General features: G+C 42.2%; 1 protein-coding gene across 1 annotated transcript; it reads right to left on the reverse strand.

Annotated features, from left to right (window-relative positions):
• Window positions 1-1,587: 1,587 nt before the first annotated feature.
• Window positions 1,588-23,926, reverse strand: LOC306980493 (GRB2-associated-binding protein 1-like). The gene is made up of 14 exons (XM_079579899.1): window positions 23,838-23,926; window positions 15,097-15,225; window positions 13,305-13,470; window positions 12,103-12,277; window positions 10,651-10,854; window positions 8,768-9,174; window positions 6,507-6,583; window positions 6,331-6,440; window positions 4,591-4,853; window positions 4,229-4,288; window positions 4,040-4,139; window positions 3,659-3,785; window positions 3,007-3,141; window positions 1,588-1,947 (listed from the first exon to the last, which is right to left on the reverse strand). Exons 1-14 carry the CDS (start codon window positions 23,910-23,912, stop codon window positions 1,768-1,770), a joined length of 2,208 nt encoding a protein of 735 aa, XP_079436025.1. The 5' UTR covers window positions 23,913-23,926; the 3' UTR covers window positions 1,588-1,767.
• Between the last annotated feature and the right edge of the window lie 344 nt (window positions 23,927-24,270).

A 24,270-nucleotide genomic window follows, 5' to 3' on the forward strand; every position in this document is an offset into this window, starting at 1 on the left:
TGGCAGTAAGTTTTTATTCAGTGTTCAACAGTCAACACAGCAGTAAATCCAGATCATTTGCATTAGGAGAAAGTTGATCACGACAATTGAATTACTATTTACACTGGTCCATTCCATAACTGGTCAGCCGTCACTTAATTCATCGATTTTCGAAATACCTCATTATTTCAAATGACTCTGTAGTGTTGAGATCGACATATCACGTACAATTGTGGCCCATAAACCTGGTTTTGGGGACCTCAGCCTGGAGATATATTACGTATCATAACTTGAAATGATTGTGTGGGAAAGAAATTCAAGTCAGAACACATTCTTACTCTTTACAAAGACGTGTATCTGGGATCAGGGGTGATTTCTCCGGATTCCCGACTGACAAGCGTATTTACCGATGAGAAAAGATGGATATGATGTGCGGCAGGTGGTGTATTTTGTAAACAAGGAAGTCAATGGCGAGAAGAGTGGAGACAAATGCGAATGATCTACGTCATATTTGCCACATAAACCTAAGGATACAGGAGTCATTAGCAACTGTTCAGATTTTAAACACAGAAATCAACAAAAATGCTTCAATCAATGTTCGTTTGGACAAAAAAACCTTTCGATAGATGAAGCAGGTACATTCTTGTTAAGTACATTTAAAGCAGTACTAAGTAACTCTTGCCCCTAGAGGCCATAAGCGCAACTGCAGGTGTCGTAGCAAGTTGCGATTTTTTAACTTATTAATTGTCTTGGAGAGTAAATACTACGCTGACAGAAAAGGCGAAGGGACAGAGGGATATTGTTCATCCAATTACACAATGGAAACAATGTTTTTTCACTCAAACTTGGCTGTAAATACTGTGACGCTAGCCCGCAGTTAGCTTAGCCTGTTAGCTTCTTCTTCGTGATTCCATTAGTGTGTATTGGTGGCTCCGGTCCGGTGGCAGTCAAGATGTAAACATGGTTTTCTGTCCAGAGACACCAGGGGGAGATGAAAGACCCCCCAATCACCCCATTAACGCTTGTTTTACCCCCACAGGGACTACGGAAAGGATTTATTAAGGTAAACACGTGACTTAGTACTGCTTTAAGATAATATTTCACTGGCGGTTTATTTGGTCCCAGTCGTGACAACGTGCTCTGTGATTGGATCGTTGTAAAACTTTTCGAGATTTGATTGGCTGTTTGCAACGTTCCAGATGGTGCAGGTGTGGACGGCTGGCCAGGGACAGAAAGATTTACTCCAGGTCTGTGTTTGAAGAGGAAACAATGTTATAACATGGTTAAAAGCTTAACCTGTTACTTGCCATCCCCCCTATCAGGGAGTGAGGGTCAGGGAAAGGTTTAGGGTTAGGGTTATGATTAGGGTTAGACATGGCAAATGTGATGGAAGTTGTGTTTCACTCACACAGATCTTACAAGTACTTTTAGAAACTAGAAGGTCTTAGCTTTCAATAGAGCTATCACACTGGCATATAGGCTGTATAGGCTGTCAATACGCTTTTAGATTTGGATATGTGTAATTGCTAACCATAACTCTAACCCAAAAGCTAACCCAAACTGGCAGATAACAGGCTAAAGGTTTTGATTTTGCATGATATGTCTCCTTAAAATAATCTGTAAAATGCACTCTTGATTTATTTCTGAAAATACTGCACTTTGGCAAAACTATGATATCCATTGCTCTAGCGTTCAAACGATCACATCGGTGCATTTATTGATTTGGGAAACTGCAGTTCCATGAGCGATCGAGTGGCGTGATTGGTTCTGTTCACAGTTCATCAGTCTCTACGCCTTCTCCTTGTCTGTGGACATCCTCCCATCATGCCACGCCTCCCGGGTGTTCCTCAGGGCCTTGGTCCGTTTGGGGTCGACCACCACATAGTCCACACGTGCACGCTCGCCACGGGCACGCTCCTCGCCCGCTGCGTCCTCGGCCCTCGCCTCTCCTTCAGCGGTGGAGCGCTTCTGGGAACAAAACGGATTAGTGTTAGAGCCAAGTATGTGCAGTATGTGCAAACAAAAGAATTATGATGGGTTTTTGTTAAGCTATATTTAGGCCAGGGAAAGGGAGCATCAGGCCCAGGAGTCAAATGTGGCCCTCCAGCAATTAACCTTTAACCGGCGGAATCAGTTTTGTGAAAGTTTATTATAGACATCAAGGATAGCTACCTGTTAAAATGCTGAAAAAAAACAAAAAAATACCTGTCATGTGGGCGTGGCCTGTTTGTACATCTGTTTTGTGGGCGTGGCCTGTGTATATACCTGTCTTGTGGCCGTGACCGCGGTGTGTACACCTGTTTTGTGGCCATGGCCTGCTTGCCTACCTGTCGTGTGGGCGTGGCCTTTTCGTACACCTGTTTTGTGGGGGCGTGGCCGGTGTATATGTATACCTGTCTCGTGGGCGTGGCTTGTTCATACACCTGTTTTGTGGGCGTGGCCTGTGTATATAGATACAGACGGCATCTCTGGAAGCGCCCATATATGGTCATTTTTGAAAACAGTTAAGGGGGAAAACAATTTTGAAAAAATGTAAATTTTCTCTAATTATTCAAAAACTACTGTAACAAACGCTGAATTATGCATATAGTTTTCTACTAAATAATGATACAAAGACATGGGGAGGAGCAAAGTGGTTCAACGGCCCATAAATACATAAATAACGGAGAATGCTAACTTGATGCTACATGTTAGCATCGGGCTAATGCTAACGGTTAGCTAGCGCTTGCTACAACTGCCGTTTTGTCACTTCTACTGAACAATGTGCTGTGAGAAAATATCCATTTGGACCCGATTTACACATGACTTTATTTATGTGTGATAAATAAGTTGATTTTCCACCAGAAAATGGCTAAAAAGATTGGAAAATTGTGTTTCTCTGAAGATTCTATTTTCCCCCTCGGCGACCTGTCTCGTGGGCGTGGCTTGTTTGCGTACCTGTCGTGTGGGCGTGGCCTGTTTATACACCTGTTTTGTGGGCGTGGCCTGTGTATATACCTGTCTCGTGGGCGTGGCTTGTTTGCGTACCTGTCGTGTGGGCGTGGTCCGTCCCGTGTGCAGGTCCAGATCCAGATACTCCACCTGTTTGTCTTTGTGTCGCCGCGGCAACGGGCTGCAGCTGACTCCGCCCTCTGAGGTCCGGTGCAGCATCAGCCTCAGCGACTGGACACAAAAACAGGAGGAACATTTCAAAGAACTGTGATTGGTTTCTAATTTTAAAAAAAAGGGGGTTCTCCGTAGAAATCCAATATTACCAGAGTTTAGCAAACTTAAATGTATTATATCTCAGACACCCAGCTTACTACTAAAAGCATTACATTAGTCATTTTTACAGACTCAGCTAGTGATTCTATAGTTTCTCTAATCTCTATACATAAATAATAAATGAAATATTGGTAACGTTTTATATTAAAGGGTCCTCATTAAGTATTAATGAAGTATTAATTAGGTATTAATAAGCATAAGTAATTAATGAGACATGAATAATATGCTTATTTATGGCCTATCCTAACCTTAACCTGTAACCCTAAACAGATTACTAATGCTTATTAATACCATTTCAATACTTAATGAGCTCCCCTTGATATAAAGCGATACCGAAATGTTTCCTGGAAAAGTGGGTCGGGCGACTTTTAGTATAGTGCAGCCCTATATAGAGGAGTTCGGCGCATAGTTTTACCGATTCTCCGGCGCTGAAGCTGAGGTTGGAGGTCGTCATGGCGACGTAGTTGTCGTCTGGATCGGAGTCGGAGGATGGAGACGAGCTGTGAGCGCTGCCGGGGGCAACGGCCCGACGACACGACGGACTGAGGGAGACAAGATGGAGGATCAGGGTCGAGTTTTTCATATACTGATGATAAAACTGACTGACTGATAGTAGTATGAGTGAGAGACGTGTGAGACGTGATTCTCGTTTTTCATTGTAGAAAACTCTATTATTCAGTTGTTATTGCAGTGCTGTTGCAGAGCCACTGGGGGGCGGCAAACAACAGCCCACGGTTTTCATGTTCATTCAAATTCTAGTGTAATTTTGATATACTTTTATACAATTGAGACTTACTCCCGAGTGAAGGTTCGAGTGACAGGTGAGCGGATGGGGGGCGGGACTTCCTGCCAGTCCTGCTGCTGCATGGACGACATGTCGAGAGGAGCAGGTTTCACTGCCACAGGAAAAAAAAAAATATATATATATAACATTAAAATAAATCAACAGTGCTCTGTTCCTCCCTTTTGTTTTCTATGTCTGTACCTTTAGCTTTCTGTGTTGGTTGTGAGTCGGGCTGCTCTGATGTCGGTGTGCCACTAACCCCTGCAAAGACAATTTATGAGATTTATGCTTATTAACTGTATGTAAAGGTGTAAAAAGTAGTATTTTCTGAAGTGTTTTGTCTCATTTCATTTCGATCATTCTTACCTGCCTTAGGACAACAGATGGAAATGTGCTATTTTGGCCTACTTAGCATTTAAAGCCAAAAATTTAAATGTGGAGATAATGTTTTCACCTGCCGTGTCTTGCCTTAACCTGGGAATCAAACCTGGGACCTTGCAGCGAGGGGAAATTGCTGACCGCTGTGTTACCGTGTTCACCGTATCAATTACACTCTGCCTCACCTTTGCGCGGTTTGAGGTTGCGGTGGATCGGAGGGGGCCCGCCTCCGGGGCTCGTGGGGTTTCCTCGAGGGGGCGGGGTCGCGGGGGTGGTACGGAAGCCCATGTGAGCCGGGGGCGGGACCTGTCGCCCCAGAGACGAGGGCTCCCACGGCGCGGCGTGGACAGCGGGGGGCAGCGGCGTCATGGAAACGTAGTTAGCTTCGTGGGAGAGCAGGGCGGGGTCGGCGTGGAGGGCGGAGGGGATGAGAGGAGGAGGCGGAGCTCTGGAGAGGAAAAACCACGACGACGTTACATTAATCGTCCCACATCGAGCAAAATCTACTTTTTTGAGATTTTAACCATTATGTTATAACACATGACAAAAGAGTGATGAAAGAAAAAGATGAGAACACAACAAAAACACTTGTAAAATGTGACAAAAATGCAACAAAAAGGTGCCGGAAAAGCAACAATAACAAAAGAAAAAAAGCAACAACAAAATGGCTAAACAGTGACCAAAACATGAGTAAAAAAAACTACCACAAAAATGCTTTAAAAATGCGTCAAAAGTTGCCAAAAGTTTTAGCTTTCAAATGAGCCTGGCCTGGCCTATAGGCTTTGAGCTCCAGTCGAGAAGTTTTTGGATTTGGGTAAAGTTGAACTGGAGAAAATGCAGTCAGTTAAAGGGGCTAGATGCAAGTCAGTCATTTTATGCTCACTACTGCCACCTCAGGTCATACGTGTAACTGCAGCTTCTATATGAAGCTCGTGCATGACGGCACTTCAGATCCGAATTAACACCTTTCTGAGTGACAGTGCAGGATTTTAGAGGCAGTTGTGGCGGATAAGTCTGAGCTCATTCTACACGACATGGCTGGAACATGTAGGGGAAGGAAAATACTTAGTTTTAACATTTTTAAACTCCGTATAGTCCCTTTAAGGTTTAAGAGCTTAAAAGGTTTTAGACCATCATTGTGGCAACGTCTGAACTCTTTTAACTCGGATGATGAAGCGATGTGTGGAATAAACTTCATTGTTCTGTTTTCTGGTTTTATATGACAGATATTTTACTGTAGGTATTGAAAAAAGTAACGTTAAAGTATCGGTATCGTAAACCAAGTATTGTTAAAGCAGAACAAAGTAACTTGTTTACCTTAATAAATCCTTTCCGTCGTCCCTCTGGGGGTAATACTTGTGTTAATGGGATGATTGGGGGTATTTTTCATCTCCCCCTGGTGTCTCTGGCCAGAAAACCACAATTGCAACTTCCCTGCACCGACCCGGAGGCGCAATACACACTAATGGAATCACGAAGAAGAAGCTAACAGGCTAACGGGCTAAGCTAACTGTGGGCTCTCCATTGTGTAATTGGATGTACAATATCCCTCTCTCCCTTTGTCTTTTCTGTCAGCGTAGTATTTAGTATCACGGACAATTAATGAGTAAAAAACCAGAACATGCTACAACACCTGCAGTGGCGCTTATGGCCTCTATGGGCCAGAGTTACTTAGTTCTGCTTTAAAATATCAGTATAGAGAGATAAAGGCCAGGGGGCTTCAGAGGTAGAAGAAGAAGAAGAAGAAGAAGAAGAAGAAGAAGAAGAAGAAGAAGAAGAAGAAGAAGAAGAAGAAGAAGAAGAAGAAGAAGAAAGCTGAGTTTGCATGGCCTGATGAGCAATAAATTTGCCTGATTCCCAGTCAATTTCCAAAGGTTACAAAGAGGCTGTCAGAGTAAACACTTCAGATAAGAAGATCACATGACCTGGGAGCGATCGGCGGTTCAGTGGTGGCCGCGCTCATTGGAACGTAGTTTTCATCGGCCTCGTCGTCTTCAGAGCAAACGCTTCCCAGAGGCACCAGACCCTTGTTATACTGAAACACAAACAGAGTTAAGTTTCACGTGACGTACGAGACGGAGCGAGGGCGGCTTCGACTTACGAAATATGTGTTGAAGCTCTCGCTGAACTCAAAGATGCTGGCCCGGTCGGACAAGGACCGCGGAGTAGAGGATGACTCTGTAACACAAAGGGGTGAAAGGTTGAATAATGATAATAAAACACGATCAGGGAACAGCGGGGATTAGGAATGAACAATGAATAAAGCTTCTAACACCCAGGCCAAAGTTCAAGCTCCATTTTTGCTTTAAATGAGACGGAAAAGTGCTTAGGAAGAAAAGCTTTAATCCATAATCCTCAAACAAAGCTGCTTTGTTTAGTTTTATTGTGAAACACACCTGAGTTTAGGCCACGTTTTATATTTATACTCTGCAGATTATGGTGAAGCAAAGACAGATTGGCATCACGGACGCGCCACGGCCTGCAGATCTGGCTCCAAACACTGGTCATTTTATTTAGTTTTAGCTCTAACTACAAACTCTTACCACCCGCCTTAACTTAGCGACTTTCCCCAAATCTAAAAGACTCTCGACTGGAGCTCACAGCCTATAGGCCTGGGTAACACCTCATTTGAAAGCTAAGACCTGCCTGATCTTTTTCCTTGCGTTGTACTTTCTTTTTCATCCCATTTTTGACACTATTTTTGAGTTTCTGTCACTTTTAGGTTACACCATTGTTGCTTTTTTTTGCGCTTGTGTTGATTTTTTTGTGTGGCTTTTTTTAATGCATTTTTGTCACATTTTTGTAGATTTTTTGTCATATTTTTGTGCCTTTTTTCCATCACTTTGACACTGTTTTTGTATTTTTAAAAAAAGGTGGCTTTTTATTGTGTTTTTGCTACATTTTGCCACATTTTTGTTTTCATCTTTGTTTTCGTCCCGTTCTTGGGGCTATTTTGACACTTTTTTCCAAGAACCTTTTAGATTTTGGTAAAGCTGAACTAAAGAAATTGCGCCCGGTTCAGGTGGGGGTTAAGAGGTTAAAGTCATACAAGAGAACATAGATATGACTTCTTCAGGCCAGTTGTCAAATGTAAAGAAAACCCATTTCATCCTTGCTCTTCAGATTCTCTAAACAAAGGCTATAATGGCTTTTCAAAAATATAAAAAAAAAACATTATTTTATGCCAAATGTGTTACAAAAAAGAAGCTCCCCAAGAATTATGTTGAAATTTCTTCAAAAAGACACTGCTTAACCTCTTAACCCCCACTTTAACTGAGCACATTTTCTCCACTTCAGATTTACCCAAATCTAAAATCTTCTTGACTGGAGTTTACCGCTTATAGTGTAACGTCTCTTTTGAAAACTAAGACCTAAACCTCTTAACACCCGCTTGAACCGAGAGGATCTTTTTCCTCACGTCATCACATTTGTTTTTCATCATTTTTTTGTTGGGTATTCAACTCATTTTTGTAACTTTTTTGTCATTTTTGTCACATTTTTGTAATTTTTTTCATCAGTTTTGGTATCACATTTTTTGTAATTTTTTTGTAATTTTTTGTCAGATTTTTATCACATTTTTGCCTTTTTTTTAATCATTTTTTTTGTCATTTTTTTGTCATTTTTTGTCACATTTTTGTAATTTTTTGGTCAAATTTTAATCACATTTTTGTCACATTTTTGTAATTTTTTTGTCAAATTTTTATCACATTTTTGTCATATTTTTGTCATTTTTTTGTCACATTTCCATCATTGTTTTCGTCTCAGTTTTGTTGCTATTTTCACAGCTTTTTTCCAGAAGCTTTTGGACTGGAGTCAAGCCAAACTGGAGTAAATGTGCTCGGTTCAGGTGGGAGTTAAGAGGTTAAAGAGACTAGATGCAAGTTGGCCATTTTATACTACTGCCACCTCAGGTCATGCATGTAAGTACATTAGGACATGGCTGGAACATGTAAGGGGAGGAAAATACTAAGTTTAAACATTTTTTAAACTCCATATTGTCCCTTTATCTGATCGAAACTCATATTTTTTCCTCACTGTGTTGTTGCCACCTTTTTGTTGCCTGTTAATCACGTTTTTGGCCAAAATTTCTCACTGTTTTGTTCCTTTTTTCTCACTTTTTTGTTGCGTTTTCAACCTTGTTTTCGTCTCGTTTTTGTCGCTATTCTGCTGCTTTTCTCAAGAAGCTTTTAGATTTGGGTAAAGTAAAGATCTTCTCCCATGGCTCTCCCACAAAGCTCTCCCTGAGGTCCTACGTATCGCAGCAAAGGAGAGCAAGAGGAGGGGGGTGGGAGGGGCTTACGGAGAGATCACTTGAAACCAGGAAGTGAAGGAAGTGACCCTCCACATTCGAGCGTTCCCCACCTGAGTTTGTCCGTCCCGGCGTCGTCATGGCACCGCTCCGGTCCGCGCCCCCTGCCTCCCCGTCCCGCCCCGGCGCAGGCTCGAACCCGGAGCGGGGCAGCGTGGCCGGCCTCTCCGCGTGGGCAGCGACGGCCGGGGGTTTGGGGGGTCGCGGGGGCGGTACGGGGGCGGCCGCCGTCTGGAGCTCCGCCTGGGCGAGGGAGTCCACGCTGGGGGTGGAGGAGGGCCGGCGGGGGCAGCGGGGAACCTGGTACCCGCTGGGGGGAGGAGGAGGAGGCAGGGTCTGGGGGTGGGCGGGATCTTCGGGCAGGTGGACGGGGGCCGGGCGCAGGTGGAAGTCCAGGGAGTGTTTACGCGGGTGGGGGGACGGGTGGCCGCGGGGTCGGGCTGGACGCTTGTCAAGAGTCCTACGGAAAATAACAGACAAAATAAAGTATAATATAAAATGTCTTGATGTTCAGAATCAAAAGTACTGACGGATCAAATGTCTGAAGTACATGGAACCCACATCCCCCCCCCCTGCACGGCAACACGGGGGGGCAAACCTGGTTCCTTATTGTGAGTCAGTTGCATTTGACAGTACATTTACAGTGGCGTAGCAAGGGTTCCAAGGGGCCCCAAGCAAGAATGTCAGTAGGGGCCCTCTGGTGGCCGCCCTGTGTACTGCACACTGGGAGAGAGGATGTCATTTGGGCAGGTGCGGGTCACCTGGCAACACTCATAAGTTTTACAATAAACTGGTTTCACTTAAGAAATATAATCTGGTGGAGACATGAGTAAAAAGTCCACTGCTCAATATAAGTTTACATTATAACAAACCATGACTCACTAAAGCAGCAGCAGGATGGGGATCAACAGCGCCACGGTGCATTAGTGGAGACATGGTGTAATTGCAGCTCCAAAATCTTAGGAAGACTGTGTATCAAGCCCTACCTAAAAAATAGGTAAATTCATGGGGGCCCTTGCCTGTTTGGGGCTCCAGGCAGCTGCCTGCCTTGCCTAATGGCAAGCCACGCCTCTGCATTTTACACAGCACCACCTACTGTTGTGGAGTGCACATTTTAACCAAGCACATTTTCTCCAGTTTACGCAGAATTAAAAGCTTGCTCTCGACAGGAGCCAGAATAACGCCTAATTTGAAAGCTCAGACCATATGTCACATTTTTTAAGCATTTTTGTTGTGTTATCTTTTTTTTTTCATTGCTTCTTTTCTAGCATTTCTGTTGTGTTCTGTCTCTTTTCTTGACGTGTTTTTGTAATTTTTTTCTATGTGTTTTTGTCACTATTTTCTTTTGTTTTTGTTGCTTTTACAGTATATTATGTTATTGTTGCATTGCATTTTTTCCCACTTTTTTGTGGCTCTTTTGCTGCTCTTTTGTGGCTTTTTCCATCACTTTTTAGTTGTGTCTTTATCGCTTGTTCATAGTGTTCGTGTTGCTTTTCCGGCACGTTTTTGTTCCTCGTTTTCATCATTATATTGACGCCTTTTTCCGAGAAGCTTTTCGATTTGAGTAAAGCCAAACTGGAGAAAATGTGCTCGGTTCAAGTTCTCAGAAAAAATACTGTTCAAGTAAAGGACAGATCCTCAAAAACACTCCTTAAAGTGGACATGTGGAGCCTAAAAATAGACTTTAAACATTATTTTTTGGTGAAAACATGTCAGAATGAAATAGTAACAATGAAATGCAGGAGAAAGAGCTGGTGATAATCTTGCCTGGGGCTCCTCCTGCTGGCAGTTATACTTTTCTTAAAAAAACATTCATGTTGTATACGGCGCGTGAGTCGAGAATGTTGGATTATGGGCTTTAAAAATGTGGAGGACAGTTTTGAAGTTTGAACAAAAACCTGAATGAACTACAATGTTACGAAAAAGCTGCAGTTACCCCGGCCTGCTTTGGTCCGAGGCAGAGTCCAGAGACAGGCTTGGTCCCTGGACGGTCCAGGGGACGGTCCGGTGTGCGGAGGGAGGGTGAGGCGCGTGGAGGCAGGGGGAGGAGGAGCAGGAGGAAGAGGAGGAGGTGCCGCAGGGTCCCGGGATGAGGTCACTGTAGTCCGTGTCCAGGGACAGGGACGAACCCACTGGAGTTCTGGGAAGAGAGGGGGAAAAGAGAGGGGGAAAAGAGAGGGGGAAAAGCGTCAAAAGAGAAACAAAAACATGATGAAAAAGTGATGAAAGAGCAGAAAAGGAGCCACAGAAGAGCAACAAAGTAAAAGGATAAAAACACAACAGAAAAGCGACAAAAACACGATTAAAACACGTCAAGAAGAAAGGTGGAAAAAAAGCGATGAGGAGAGAAAAAAAAACAAACCACGTTTGTTAAGAGTGACGTCACGAGTCCCAGCAGATCAGCAAATATGCGAGAAAATCCCCCCCAAAAACTCAGTATTTCTGAAACTCAGCAGAGAGTTACTGGACCTACTTATTTCTCAGACTAATTAGCCAAAATGCTGCACCTACTGCTAAAAGAAAGAAATATTTACTAAAGTCACTACTTCTGGGGTTAGCGTAGCTACTGCGGCGTTAGCATTTATCTCCGCTAACCCGGATGCACCGATTTTGGTAAATATTGCTTTTATATCAGTAGGTTCAGCATTTTTGGCTAATGGGCCTGATAAATAAGCATGTTCAGTAACTCTCTGTTGAGTTTCAGAAATACTGATTGTGGTATTTAAGAGTTTTTTGCAGTTTCTCGCACAAAAGTAGAGCTGTGATGTCACCATTTAACAAATGTATTATTCAAAAACGACTTAAACAAACACTGAATTATGAACAGTTTTATACTAAATAAAGATACAAAGACATGGGGAAGAGAAAAGTGGTTCAACAGCCCATAAATACATAAATAACGGAGATGCTTCATATTAGCATCATGCTAATGCTAGCTATGACTGCTGTTTTTTCACTTCTGCTGAACAATTTGCTGTGAGAAAATATTCATATGGGCCTGATTTACACTTGACTTTATTTATGTGTGATAAATACGTTCATATTCCACAAGAAAATGCTAAAAAGAGGGAAAATTGTGTTTCTCTAAAGATTCTATTTTCCCCCTCGGTGAAGCCACACCCCCTTCTATGACGAGATGCCGTCTATAGCTGTAAACTTTGGGTAAAGCCGAACTGAATACGTTTTATTTTGGTATTGTCAATGAACTTATAAAGCAACAATTGTTGAGCAATGTCATTCTTTTCCAATACATTTAGATTTAATGCCAGTTTTAATCCAATTTAATGACATTTAAGGCCTTGATTCCTTTAATGCCCCGTGGAAACCCTGTCCAAGGCGACGACAACAGAAAAGAAGCAGAAAGGGTTCAGAGTGACGGCGATCGTACCGGCCGTGGCTCTGGCAGTTGGAGAGCCACAGATACTCCTCCTCCTCTTCCCCGGGATGAGGCTCCAGGTTTGGGTGTGTGGTCCGGACGCTCACCGGGTCGTACGGCGGCGGGACGGAGACGGAGACAGAGGGGAGGCTCGGCTGAGGTCCAGAGAGGGCCGTTCTGTTGTGAGCTGTGAACGGGAAAAGTATGACAACATTTGTAATAAAGTTTAAGGCTTTTGGGGGAAGGGTCATCTAGCCTTTAGTTTTAGTCGACATAATCCACTGAGCGCATTTTCTCCAGTTCGGTTTTACATAGCTTCTTGAAAAAGGCGATGAAAATGGAGCGAGAAAGTCACAAAAAACCAACAAAAATGTGACAAAAAATGTGATGAAAACTCAATAAAAAAGTGGGGAAAATTTGATGAAAAAGAATGTGAAACAAGCAACAGTTATGTGACGAAAAAGCGATGAAAGTGCAGCAAAAATGTTAGAAATAATGAAAAAATGAAATGAAAAAGAACAGTTTTTTCTAGGTCTTAGCGTTCAAATGAGGTGTGATGAGGTGTAAGCTCCAGTCGAGAAGCTTTTAGATTTGGGTAAAGCTGAACTGGAGAAAAAGCGCTCAGTTAAGGGGGTTAAGGGGTTAAGTTTTTTTTGCCCATTTCTCCAATTTTTTCTTATTTTTGCCCAATTGTTTTACAAATGTTCCCAATTTTTTCCCTAACTTTTGCTCATTGTTTATCACCGATATTTTATTCCCAATTTTTCCCTATTTTATTTATTTATTTTTCCCTCTTTTTTTGCCACAATTTCTCCAAATTATTCTCCATTTTTCAGCACAATTCTTGACATTGGACATGAGCCAAATGATCTTCCAAACATTATCATTCTGTTTTCTGGTTCAAAGATGACAAATATTTGAACCGATATCACGAAGGTATCGGAAAAAGTATCAGTACCGGTATTGAGTATCTTGGTATAGTTTCTTTGAATGATGGGTTTTCACTTTTGTATTTGTTATGTGAAAAAATGAATAAAAAGTACCGGTATCAAAACAAGATAATAGACCCTATGCCATATTATTAAGTCTTTATAAGAAAACAAAAATAACTTCAGGTGTTAGTCACTATTTTCGTCGTCATAACTACTTCAGATTCTTCCAGATTCAGCAGAACCCTCCGGTGAAAGTGGAAAAGCTCTGTGGGTTTTTCTTACCGTCATCCGTGGGGTTGAATCCACAGAGGAGGCAGATGGACGAGACCCAGCGGTTCATGTCCTCCTCAGACTCGGCCACGAGGTACCAGACCCGCTCCTCTGTGCGCAGGTCGAACACGAAGTTACTCTCCAGCTCCTTCTTCGTGAACGACAAACCCGCGTCCACCTGAGGAGACAGATGGAAACTTCTAAAACACAATAGAGGAACTTAAAGGGACTGGATGCAAGTTTGTCATTTCATACTCACTACTGCCACCTCAGGTCTTACGCGTAACTGCAGGTTCTATATTAAGCTCGTGCATGACAGCACTTCGGACCCGAATGAACACCTTTTTGAGTGACAGGTCTGAGCTTATTCTACACATTAGGACATGGCTGGAACATGTAGGGGGAGGAAAATACTTCATTTTAACATTTCTAAACTCTGTATAGTCCCTTTAAGCTCCAACATTACATTCTTTGGAACTGCTCTCCCTGAGTCTGTGTTTTTTTCAATATTCTGACAGTAGGACTTCTCTGTTCACGGAGGTCCAGAAAGCTTTAGCCTCATCTTATTTTTATTTTGTTTTGTCTGAGAGGAAGATGTTGTTCTGTAAATATCTGGATCGTTCATAATTTGGGATGTTTGATGACTTAATGCTGAAGCTTTAAAGGGGGGGGGTGTTATGCAAAATCGACTTTTTCAAGTTTTACATCATGTTATTATGTCATTCCCTCATTAAAAACATGCCTGAAGTGTTGCCTTGGCCCATTCACGTATTTCTGAGTCATCTGTAAAAACTCTGATGGCGGCCATTTTAAGGATAGGTTTGCCTGAGTCCTCCTAGGAACGCCCCCACCTCCTGGAGACGCCTCCGAGCTTTCGTCACCAGCCGAGTAACCAACCACTGCTCCTCAGCAGAACCCCCTCCCCACTGATGCCACAGACAGCGTGTGGAGGGGGCGTGTCGGAAAGGGTCAGAGGTTCTTAAAGAGACAGAGGCCTATTTCAAGACATTCGCTACAGCCATTTTGAGAGAGCAATTTTATACAAGGCAGTTATTCTAATTTACTGCATTTACAGACCAACAGAAGGTTTGGTCATCATTGTAGTGTGATATAGACTGGTGCTGTGTGATCGAAAAAAGCATAATACCTCCTCTTTAATTGAAATGTAATCATTGGATTTGGGCAAAAGTATCAGGCCTGTTCACAGAGGCTGATGTTGTACAGTAAATACATTACTGTAAAAGTAAAGCTATGATTAAAATCTCTGAATATTTTTACAGAATTACATAAAACAAAACAAAAAACATGTGCACTGGAGTGAAAGTTTCCTTTGATTTCACAGCCAAAGGAACAGGTCTGAGCTTCAGGCATGAAACATGACACATGGATCATTATCATACAATATGAAATGAATATCATGATCAAATTCACCATGTTTGAATGCAGTAAGATCAATGTAAAGTTGACAACATTTGTTATAGGTTTAGTCAGTGCTTCATTTGTAAACGAGTGGTTTCAGGAGCACTTTTGGATTGATGTGTTGGATTTGGGGAACAGGACAGTTATGGGAACACTCAGGGCCGCTGCGAGCTAAAATGATTGAGTTTAAATGTAACAGTTTAACCTCTGTTGCATCTACCTGAATCAAGCACATTTTCTCCAGTTTGGCTTTACCGTAATCTAAAAGCTTCTTGAAAAAAGCGTCAAAATAGCAATAAAAACATGATGAAAATGACCAAAATTAAAGATGTAAGTGTTTCTCTCCCTCCCTCCCTCTGCCTGACCGAGCTACCGAGTTACTGACCTGCTCACAGAGGTTGAGGTTGATGGTCCGTATGGGGCGTCTGGCCTGTGGGTTCTTGTAATACTGAAGCACGTCGGGTTCTCCGCTGAGTCGCCCGCTGCGCAGCACGAACCAGCGCCGCTTCCACGCCTGCGGGGCGCAAGAACACGCAAGAACACGCAAGAACACGCAGAGGTCAGGACGTTTATTTCACAAAGTCAAAAATGATTACCTCAGCGCGTAACATGATGGGACACCAGACAGCAAAAGGTCACGGAAATATGGTGAGTCATGGGAACTGTCCTGACCTTTGACCTTTGCCCTTCCTCTGAGGAGAGAGTCTGAGTAACTAAAGCAAACAGTTGAGCAACAGTTAACGGCCCGCGACGCCTCAGCGCTGAGTGAGCTCTGAGAAATATGTCACACGAGAAGACTCTGCAGGTGGAGGAGGAGACTTTTAGATATAGAGGCGTCAAACTTTTCAATCTGTAGATCATTGACATGTATATAAGACTTAACCTCCTAACCTCCACCTGAACCGAGCATGTTTTCTCCAGTTTGGCTTTACCCAAATCTAAAAGCTTCTTGAAAAAAAGCGTAAAAATCGTGACAAAAACAGGAGAGAAAAAAATTGACAAAAAAGTGACAAAAGAGCCACCAAAAAGTAACAATAAGGGATGAAAAAAGTCACAAAAAAGTCATGAAAAAAGTGATTTAAAAAATACCAACAAAAAAGTCATAAAAAGTGACAAAAAGTCACAAAAGACCAACAAAAAAGTCACAAAAATTATGAAAAATGTGACAAAAAAGGATGAAAAAAGTGGCAAAAAATGACAAAAAAAAGTGTCAAAAAACAGGATGAAAAAAGTGACAAAAAAATATGAAAAAAGTGACAAAAAAAATGATGAAAAAAGTGACAAAAAAATGATGAAAAAAGTGACATAAAAGGATGAAAAAAGTGACAAAAAAGGATGAAAAAAGTGACCAAAAAATTATGAAAAAAGTGACAAAAAAGGATGAAAAAAGTGACCAAAAAATTATGAAAAAAGTGACAAAAAAGGATGAAAAAAGTGACAAAAAGGGATGAAAAAAGTGACAAAAAAGGATGAAAAAAGTGAGAAAAAAGGATGAAAAAAGTGACAAAAAAGGAAGAAAAAAGTGACAAAAAAAGATGAAAAAAGTGACAAACAAACAATGAAATGTGATAAAAGAGTGATGATAAAAAACAACACGAGGAAAAAGATCAGTTTAGATCAGTTTTGTAGGTCTTAGCTTTCAAATGAGGTGTTGCACTGGTCCAAAGTCTGTAAGAGACATTTGAACTGCACATCAATTTATGAATGAAACGAACCAAATAAAGGCTCAAGGACATATGACATTTGCTTGAAAATGTGGGCTGGACGCTGCAGTCAGAAAGTTGTTGCAAACGTTGTGTCCAGGGGTGACTCGTGCTGCACTTGTCCTGAGTAAATAAACGCTCCCGGTCGTGTTTCCTGTTGGACCGAGCGCGGACAGGAAGCGGAAACCCTGCTGCTGCATCTCTTCCTCACTGCCTTCAGAGGGACACGAGCAGAAATCCCCCAAAACATCTCTGTGATCTCTGCCCTGTCAGAGCAGCTCCGTCTGATTCCAGGGATGTTTATTTCCGTTTGAAATGGTAAACTCTCCTTCTCCTCTCCTTCCTACTGAGTCAAAGTGTTGTTGTTGACTCTGCGAGACCGTTTTCTGAGATCTCCATCGGCCCCAAGTTGATTAATGATCTTGTCGTGACACAATCGAAACGACAGAGTAAGCAGTAAAGTGATATTGTCGCTTCACGTCCTGTTTCTTCTTATAAGTGTTGTTGTCTGTTTTGACCTTTGACTTTAACAGGAAACGGTCACAATGGTTCTAAAAATGAAGCTTCCTCCGTTCTGCCCCGAAACCAAAATTAACTCTGGCTCATTAATAGCAAAACAAAACATATCAGCAGGTAGAGTCACCATGTTCTCTATGTACTTAGGGTCCAATCTTACGCCTCCTCATCCAACAAAAACTCTCTTGGGAATCACAATTTTTCACGACTTTTATCTGTATTCTGGTGGACGATAATAAACATATTTATCACACACAAATAAAGTCAAAATTTGGATGTTTTTCTCAAAGCAAATTGTTAGAAGCAAGACAACAGCACTTGACGCTAACGATAGCATATGTAGCGGGTGCTAACAAAGCTTCCTGGTTAGCATAGTCTGTTTTTTAAGCATTTATGGGCCACTTTGCTCTGTATCTTTATTAAGTAAAAACATATAGTCATAACATACAATAACAATAATATCAATAACCTCTTAACTTCCGCCTTAAAGTGATAGTCTGGAAGTTTGCAAAGTGAGGAGAGGTAGATTAACATTTCTTCTCCTTAACCAGAAAGCCAGAGCCGTGGGAGGACATTTTATTTGGGGGGCGCTGAGGGACAAAATTGACCCCAAAAATGCTTTTCTGTGCATATTTCCGCTTTAAAAAATATTGCCTGCAGTTTGCAAGCTATCCTCCAGGGGGTGCTGCAGTGCCCTCAGCACCCTGGGTTCCCTCGGCCTTGCAGAAAGCCCTTCTTAATTTGCAAAATGAGGAGAGCTGGAACAGGATTTTTAAACGTAGACAATCAAGCTCCTCCCCCTCCGACCTGACTGGACCTGACAGGCTGGTTCACTGGAAAAGCTCGTCTCATTGGTCGACGCGGGAGGATGCTATAGTCTGATTAGTTGCTGAACTCCGGGAAGGATGGGCTTAAAGCCACAGCGCGTAGAATTTTACCCAAAATATAAAATTGAAATACATGACAGATATTTTCAGCATTGAAGCATATTTTAAAAAACATGTAATTTTGCTGTGAGCGGCCTCAGCTCTCCTCAAACATGACATAACTTTACCGGGAGTGGGTGCGTCTCCAGCTCGTTTCCATGGAGATGTGACTAAAGTCAGCAGAATTTGAGATTTAAACAGGTATGGTCCTCATCCAAATCCATTCTTTGATTATCTACTGAAGAAATAGCATTTTCGAGCTGGTCATTAAAAAAATGTTTTGTACTGATGGCAACAGTATAGTCCAAAATGTTACACAGTGTGCCTTTAACAAAAAATAACATACACGTATTATGACTTTACATCAAAATGCAAGACCAGGTGGGCAAGTGTGTACATTTTATAAAATTAGTAAAACATTTAGACTTCCAGACTATCCCTTTAACCAAGCACACTGCAAAAAGTATTTAACTAGATCAGTATAAACATCTCAATTTGCGCATAATAATCCAAATTGTTGTTGTTTTGACTAGTTAAGAAGTTCTTGGGCATTTGTCCTAGATTATTTCACTTGTTCTGAGATGTTTCTGACTCGTTTCGATATGTTTCGTCCTTATTTCAGGTAATTTTCTTTGCCAATGGGGTAAGACAATTGGTCTTATCTCATTGGCAATTTTACTTTTTTATTTCAAGCGAGATTTACCCTAGAACTGGTCTGAAATGTCCTCAAACAAGCAAAGTAAACTTGGTCCGATCAGGAAAAGTGTCTAAATGAGTGAAAACCACTCAAAACAAGAAACATTTCCTCAATTCAAGTCATTTAAGCCAATGCTTGATGTTTTTGTAGTGCATGTTTTCTCCAGTTCAACTTTACCCAAATCTACCAACACAAACGAGAAGTAAATGAGGATGAAGACGCACCAAAAAAAAGTTACATTGTGGCAAAAAAATATTAATATTTTGGTATCAGTAGTGATTTAGCCGCTTTTCCCTTCACCCCCCTCGTCACAAGGATCCCCAAACACATTCTTATACTGTCAGCTGACTTACTCCTTCAAATATGGGGATTATTTCATTGAGCTACAGTATAAATATGATGAAGCAATATCCTGAATACCCCAGACCCCAGACGCTCCACCTCCCTCCTGAACCTCCCTCCTGAACCTCCCTCCTGAACCTCCCTCCTGAACCTCCCTCCTGAACCTCCCTCCTGAACCTCCCTCCTGAACCTCCCTCCTGAACCTCCCTCCTGAACCTCCCTCCTGAACCTCCCTCCTGAACCTCCCTCCTGAACCTCCCTCCTGAACCTCCCTCCTGAACCTCCCTCCTGAGCCTCCCTGAGCTGAGCTGTGACGTCTCCCGCTCTGAGCTGCACATTTGTGGGTGAGCGATGGGGAGGGAGGCCCCTGAGCTCCGGCCCCGCAGCTGACAGCGATTAGAGGAGTTACGTAACGCACGACGAGCCACTTTCTCCACTTTAACGCAGAAACAAGTTTACGAGGCTCTCCACAAACTGTGATTAGAAGCAGAGAGGGGTTTGTGTTTGGGGAAAGTGGACAAACTGTTCTTCTTATAAAACACATTACTGCTGCCGTCTGCAGATGTTGTTACCACGACTGCAACTGTTGGATTATAGATGAGTACGTTTATATTCGGAGACTTGAAGGATGTTGATGAAATGTTGCTGTTGTTAAATGCTACTGCTATTATTACCATTATTACTACAATAACTACTGCTGTTACTACTTTTACTGCACTGCAAACAATGATATCTTAATAGGGATGTAATGATTAATCAAAAATTGAATCAAAATGGGGCTTGAGTGCATCATTACATCCCTGTGTCGTGAAGCAAAACACTATACATATATTATAAATGTTTTTGTTTTGTTTTTTACTGTGGAACAAGTATTTGTGCACTATAAATATGAAATACTGCTACTACTAATGTACAACTACTTCTTCAATAAATGTAGAATGATTTCTGCTACAATGCCTGACCTATAAAAAATCACCACCTGCATGCAAGCTTCTTGACTGAGGCTAACTGCCTATAGGCCAGTGTAATTTGAAAGCTAAGACCTACAAAACTAGTTTGAACTTTTTTGTTAAAATGTCACTGCAAGTTTGTCATATTTGTTTTTTATTGTTAATCTTTGCTTTGTTGCTTATGCATTGCTTTGTTGTCATGGTTTTTTTGTGTGTGTGTGTGTGTTTTTGTCACGTATTCATCATTTTTTCATTCATCACTTTTTCTTCTAATTTTTGACATGTTTCCGTTTCTTTTTGGCCACAATTTTTTAAAGAAGCTTTAAGACTATATCCACACGAAGACAAAACACTTTTCAGAAACTTTCTTTGTAAGCCTGAAGCAGTAAATGTGGGTCGACTCAGGTCTGTGAAAACGGCATGATTCATCCTCCAGGCCTGTGTGAGGCGCTGTGACGCTAACACAGATAATAGGACAAGATGTAAAGGAGCATGTGCAGTAAACGTTTGTGGAATGTAAACAGTGAAAATGAAACTGATCCAAGGATTTAGGATCTACAGAAGAGCTCCATGATATGGTCAGCAGATTCTGGATAACAGACTCTGGAGCTGTGATGTCATCGCTTTAGTAAAAGTTGCGGAGACGTCGTAACAACGGAGTCACGTAAACGGCGTTTTGAGATCTTTCCAGTCTGGGACCTATTTGGAAAATGTTTGTTTACAGACGCTCATATGCACGATGTACTGGATTGATCAAATATCTTTGTGTTTGGTCCAAAGCTTGACTTCATATAGACATGGCCTTAGATTTGGGTAAAGCCAAACTGGAGAAAAAGCGCTTGTTCAGGTGGGGGTTAAGGGATCAACCCTGGTGAGATTCTTTGGGATGTGCTGGAGAAGGTTTTGCACAGGGGTCACACTCTCCCCTCATCAATACAAGATCTTGGTAGACATTAATGGAGCACTTTTCTTGTTATTGGTCAGGCAGTGTATTCTACAGTTATATGCCAGTATTTAGACTTGGAAAATGCAGAGTGAAGATACTCTGAGGCTGCTTTAAGTTGAGGAGTTGCTCGTCTCTAAGGTGCTCCTGATGAGAACCAGTTCTTTCTCACATGGGTTTGACCAGGAGCCAGAGCGGTGGTGTGAATGTGGAGGGTCAGTGTTGACAGTGGACACACAGCTGTGTTCTGCCTCCATGGCTCTATGTTAAACACACACACAGCGCTGCACGCATGGATGAGGGTCGATCTTTCATCTCTGTGTGGACAACTTGAGTTTTCACAGACTGTACACATGAGGGACAAGGAAGACTAGGATTTAACAGTATAGGTCTTGTATTGTAAACACATAATCCCTATCCAGAATTCACTGATGCAAAGTCAACCACACAAGGTGATTTGGCAGATTATTATTAGATTATTTTATAAATCCACCAAGAAAACTGTTTTAGGATTTGTCTTTTCTGTGTTGCACATAAATATATGTTCATTCTTATTGCTGTCTCTCAGAACAACTCCATGTGAGAGCAGTTTTCTGAATTTGAAAGTGGCGGATCTGCGAAATGTGTGCCTGAAGCGGCTGAAACGTTCATAACCCATACAAAAATCAGCCCCTGCAGACCCGGCAAGGACAGTGCAAGCTCTAAACGCGATGGCTATCTTCCATGTGACACAGCTGTTGCGAGAGGGCGTTGCTTATAAAAAGAGGTCGACTCATTCATTTCCTTGTTTACATGGCGTTGCCTTGTGTTCTTCCTTAAAGGGACTTTACGGGGTTTAAAAAGGTTCCTCCCCTTACATGCTCCAGCCATGTCCTCATGTGTAGAATGAGCTCAGACCTGTTCACCACAACTGCCTTGAAAATCCTGCACTGTCACTCAGAAAGGTGTTAATTCGGGTCTGAAGTGCCGTCATGCACGAGCTTAATATAGAACCTGCAGTTATACGCAAGACCTGAGGTGGCAGTAGTGAGCATAAAATATCCAACTTGCATCTCTTTAAAGGTACACTGCGTAGCATTTTGGGCTATACTGTTGAGGCAAAAACAAAACATGCTCCTAATGACACAGAAAATGCTATTACTGCTGATAATAAAAGAATGGATTTGGATGAGAAACTAAACCTGTTTAAATCCCATATTCAACTGACTTTAGCCACATCTCCATGGAGACGAGCTGGAGACGTACCCACTCCCAGTAAAGTTTACAGTCATATCCTAGAAGGGGTGAGCCTCATAAATTTTTGTTTGTGCATTTATGAGGTATTTTTCAATGATGAAAATATCTGTTAGAAAACAAGTGCTTGTATTTCAATTTTATTTATTGGGTAAAATTCTACGCGGTGTGGCTTTAAGTATTATAGGCTCTCCCTAAAACTAAAAACTTTATTATCCCCATTGTGAGCTCAACAATGCTCGTGTCCCAAGAGAAAGAGGTGTTGCTACAGCCGGTCCCGCTGTGGCGTGGGTCGGCACTCGCTTGGCCGTAATTGCATTAACGCGACCAAAACAAAAGCACATGTTCACCCCCAAAACCCCTCCCCCTTGCCCTCCCAGCGGAGTCTGGTTGGAGGAAAAGGATGTTGTACATAATATCGCCATTAGCCATGAGTTTTTCTCCACCCCGCGTACTTCCGACTTAAAAATCTGGAGTGGCATGATCTGAAAGTGCGCTACTACAAAATGCAATGCTATATTCTGCATTTAGAAACACAAGATCAGGCCTGCTGAGACCCGGCCTCGGAAGAAGCGGAAGAGAATGAATGGATGGAAGATCAGGCCCCCTGAGTTGTTCATATTTCTTACAATTTACAAAGGGTATTTATTTGAATTAGTTATATTTTTCCTTTCACCGTCGGTTCCTTCTGAATCTTCTGGTTTGAACAATCCAGTACAGAAGGCTACATTCAAAAACCTCAAATTCTAATCAGACTGAGAGCTTGCACATGTGTAATAAAGATTTTTTTTTTTTTTAAATACATCTTGCCTGTTCTATTGTAATTTGGAAGCCTTTGTTGCTGTATTTTAAGATATTGATGTGCTGTATTTGATCATCTCCATCTTTCTTTCTTTTTCTCTGCATCTTTACCACAGCAATGCATCTTGGGCAATGGAGCCTTTCAACCTCTCCCTCTCTGCAACCCGCACCTTCACTAAACCCACACTTCTCTCTCCTCAAACTGACTCACGTCGGCCCCAAACAGGAGTTTCATCCCCCAGACTGAAGCCTGTTTTCACTGTGAGGAGGATCCGGAGTGAAAGTATGCTGGACGGTCTCACTCAGAGTTCAGGTATGCCAGCTATGTGCTCCGGGTACTTACTGGAACAGACTCCCACTGGACGCACGGCTTCACTGGACTTAACTCCATGCCCACTAATGCCTTTAAGAATGTTAAACAAACCAACTGGGGCTTCTTACCGCTGCCCGACATGTAAGGCGATATTTTGATGAGTGCGATGTTGGCTCGACCGGAAGGGGAACCTCGCTACTGGATCGAAACTGAATGAATGAAAGGTTTAACATCTCATGCCCCCACCTGAACCGAGCACATCTAAAAGCTTCTTGGAAAAAAGTGTCACAATAGCAATGGAAACGGGGATGGAAACGATCAAATGAAGCATTGCACTGGCCTGTTTACATTTGGATGAACATGCACTTGGTTAAGTCAGGGGTTAAGGGGTCAATAGTTTCCCCCCATGTATTTCCCGTTTCTTTCCCATGTAGCAGAAGAAGAAACCGCACATCGTCTCTTTCCCAAACAGCTGCCGTACGGTCGACAACCAGGGGGTTTGAACAATGACTCAAAGTAAATAAAGGCGTAATTACAACTCGCTGTCAACTGTCTGAAGCTGCAGTTTTCTCAGGCTAAAGAAAAACCCAGACATCTTTTGTTTAAAAAGTCTTGGGTTATTGCGTTTTCAGACTGGATCCTAATGAAAGATTTGGCTGTGGTGTATCCCCATCACAAAGTCAGGAGTTTGTAGAGACTTACGTATCGCCGCAGCTTCTTCTCTGGAGGGGACTTTCGGAGCCAGCCTTCACAGATGACCTCCCCGACTCCACTCATCTTCAAACTCAGAAATCCAGAGATTCTTCAGAAGTTCTGGCCCGTTCTCCAAATTAAATGGTTTCCTCAAAAGACTCACGGAATTTACATTTCAGTCGCCTTCAAAAGCAGTGTTTGCAGGCAGAATATGAGAAGCTGAAAAGTCCGGAGGTTTTTTGCCAAGTTCGGGGTTTGAAAAAGTGCAACCCAAACTTTAAAGGTATTCAAGAAGGCAGTCAGAAACAGAACGTCTGAATGACTTTGTGGAGGAATGAAAGACTTCGTTTGTAGGGCTTGGTTAATCCCAAATCTTCAAGAAATCTCCCAGAACTGGTTGAGAACCGTGATCTCAAGGTCTCAACGCAACTGGAAATCAACC

The sequence above is a fragment of the Gobius niger genome (genome assembly GCF_951799975.1).
Source record: "Gobius niger genome assembly, chromosome: 21".
Classification (NCBI taxonomy): Eukaryota; Metazoa; Chordata; class Actinopteri; order Gobiiformes; family Gobiidae; genus Gobius; species Gobius niger.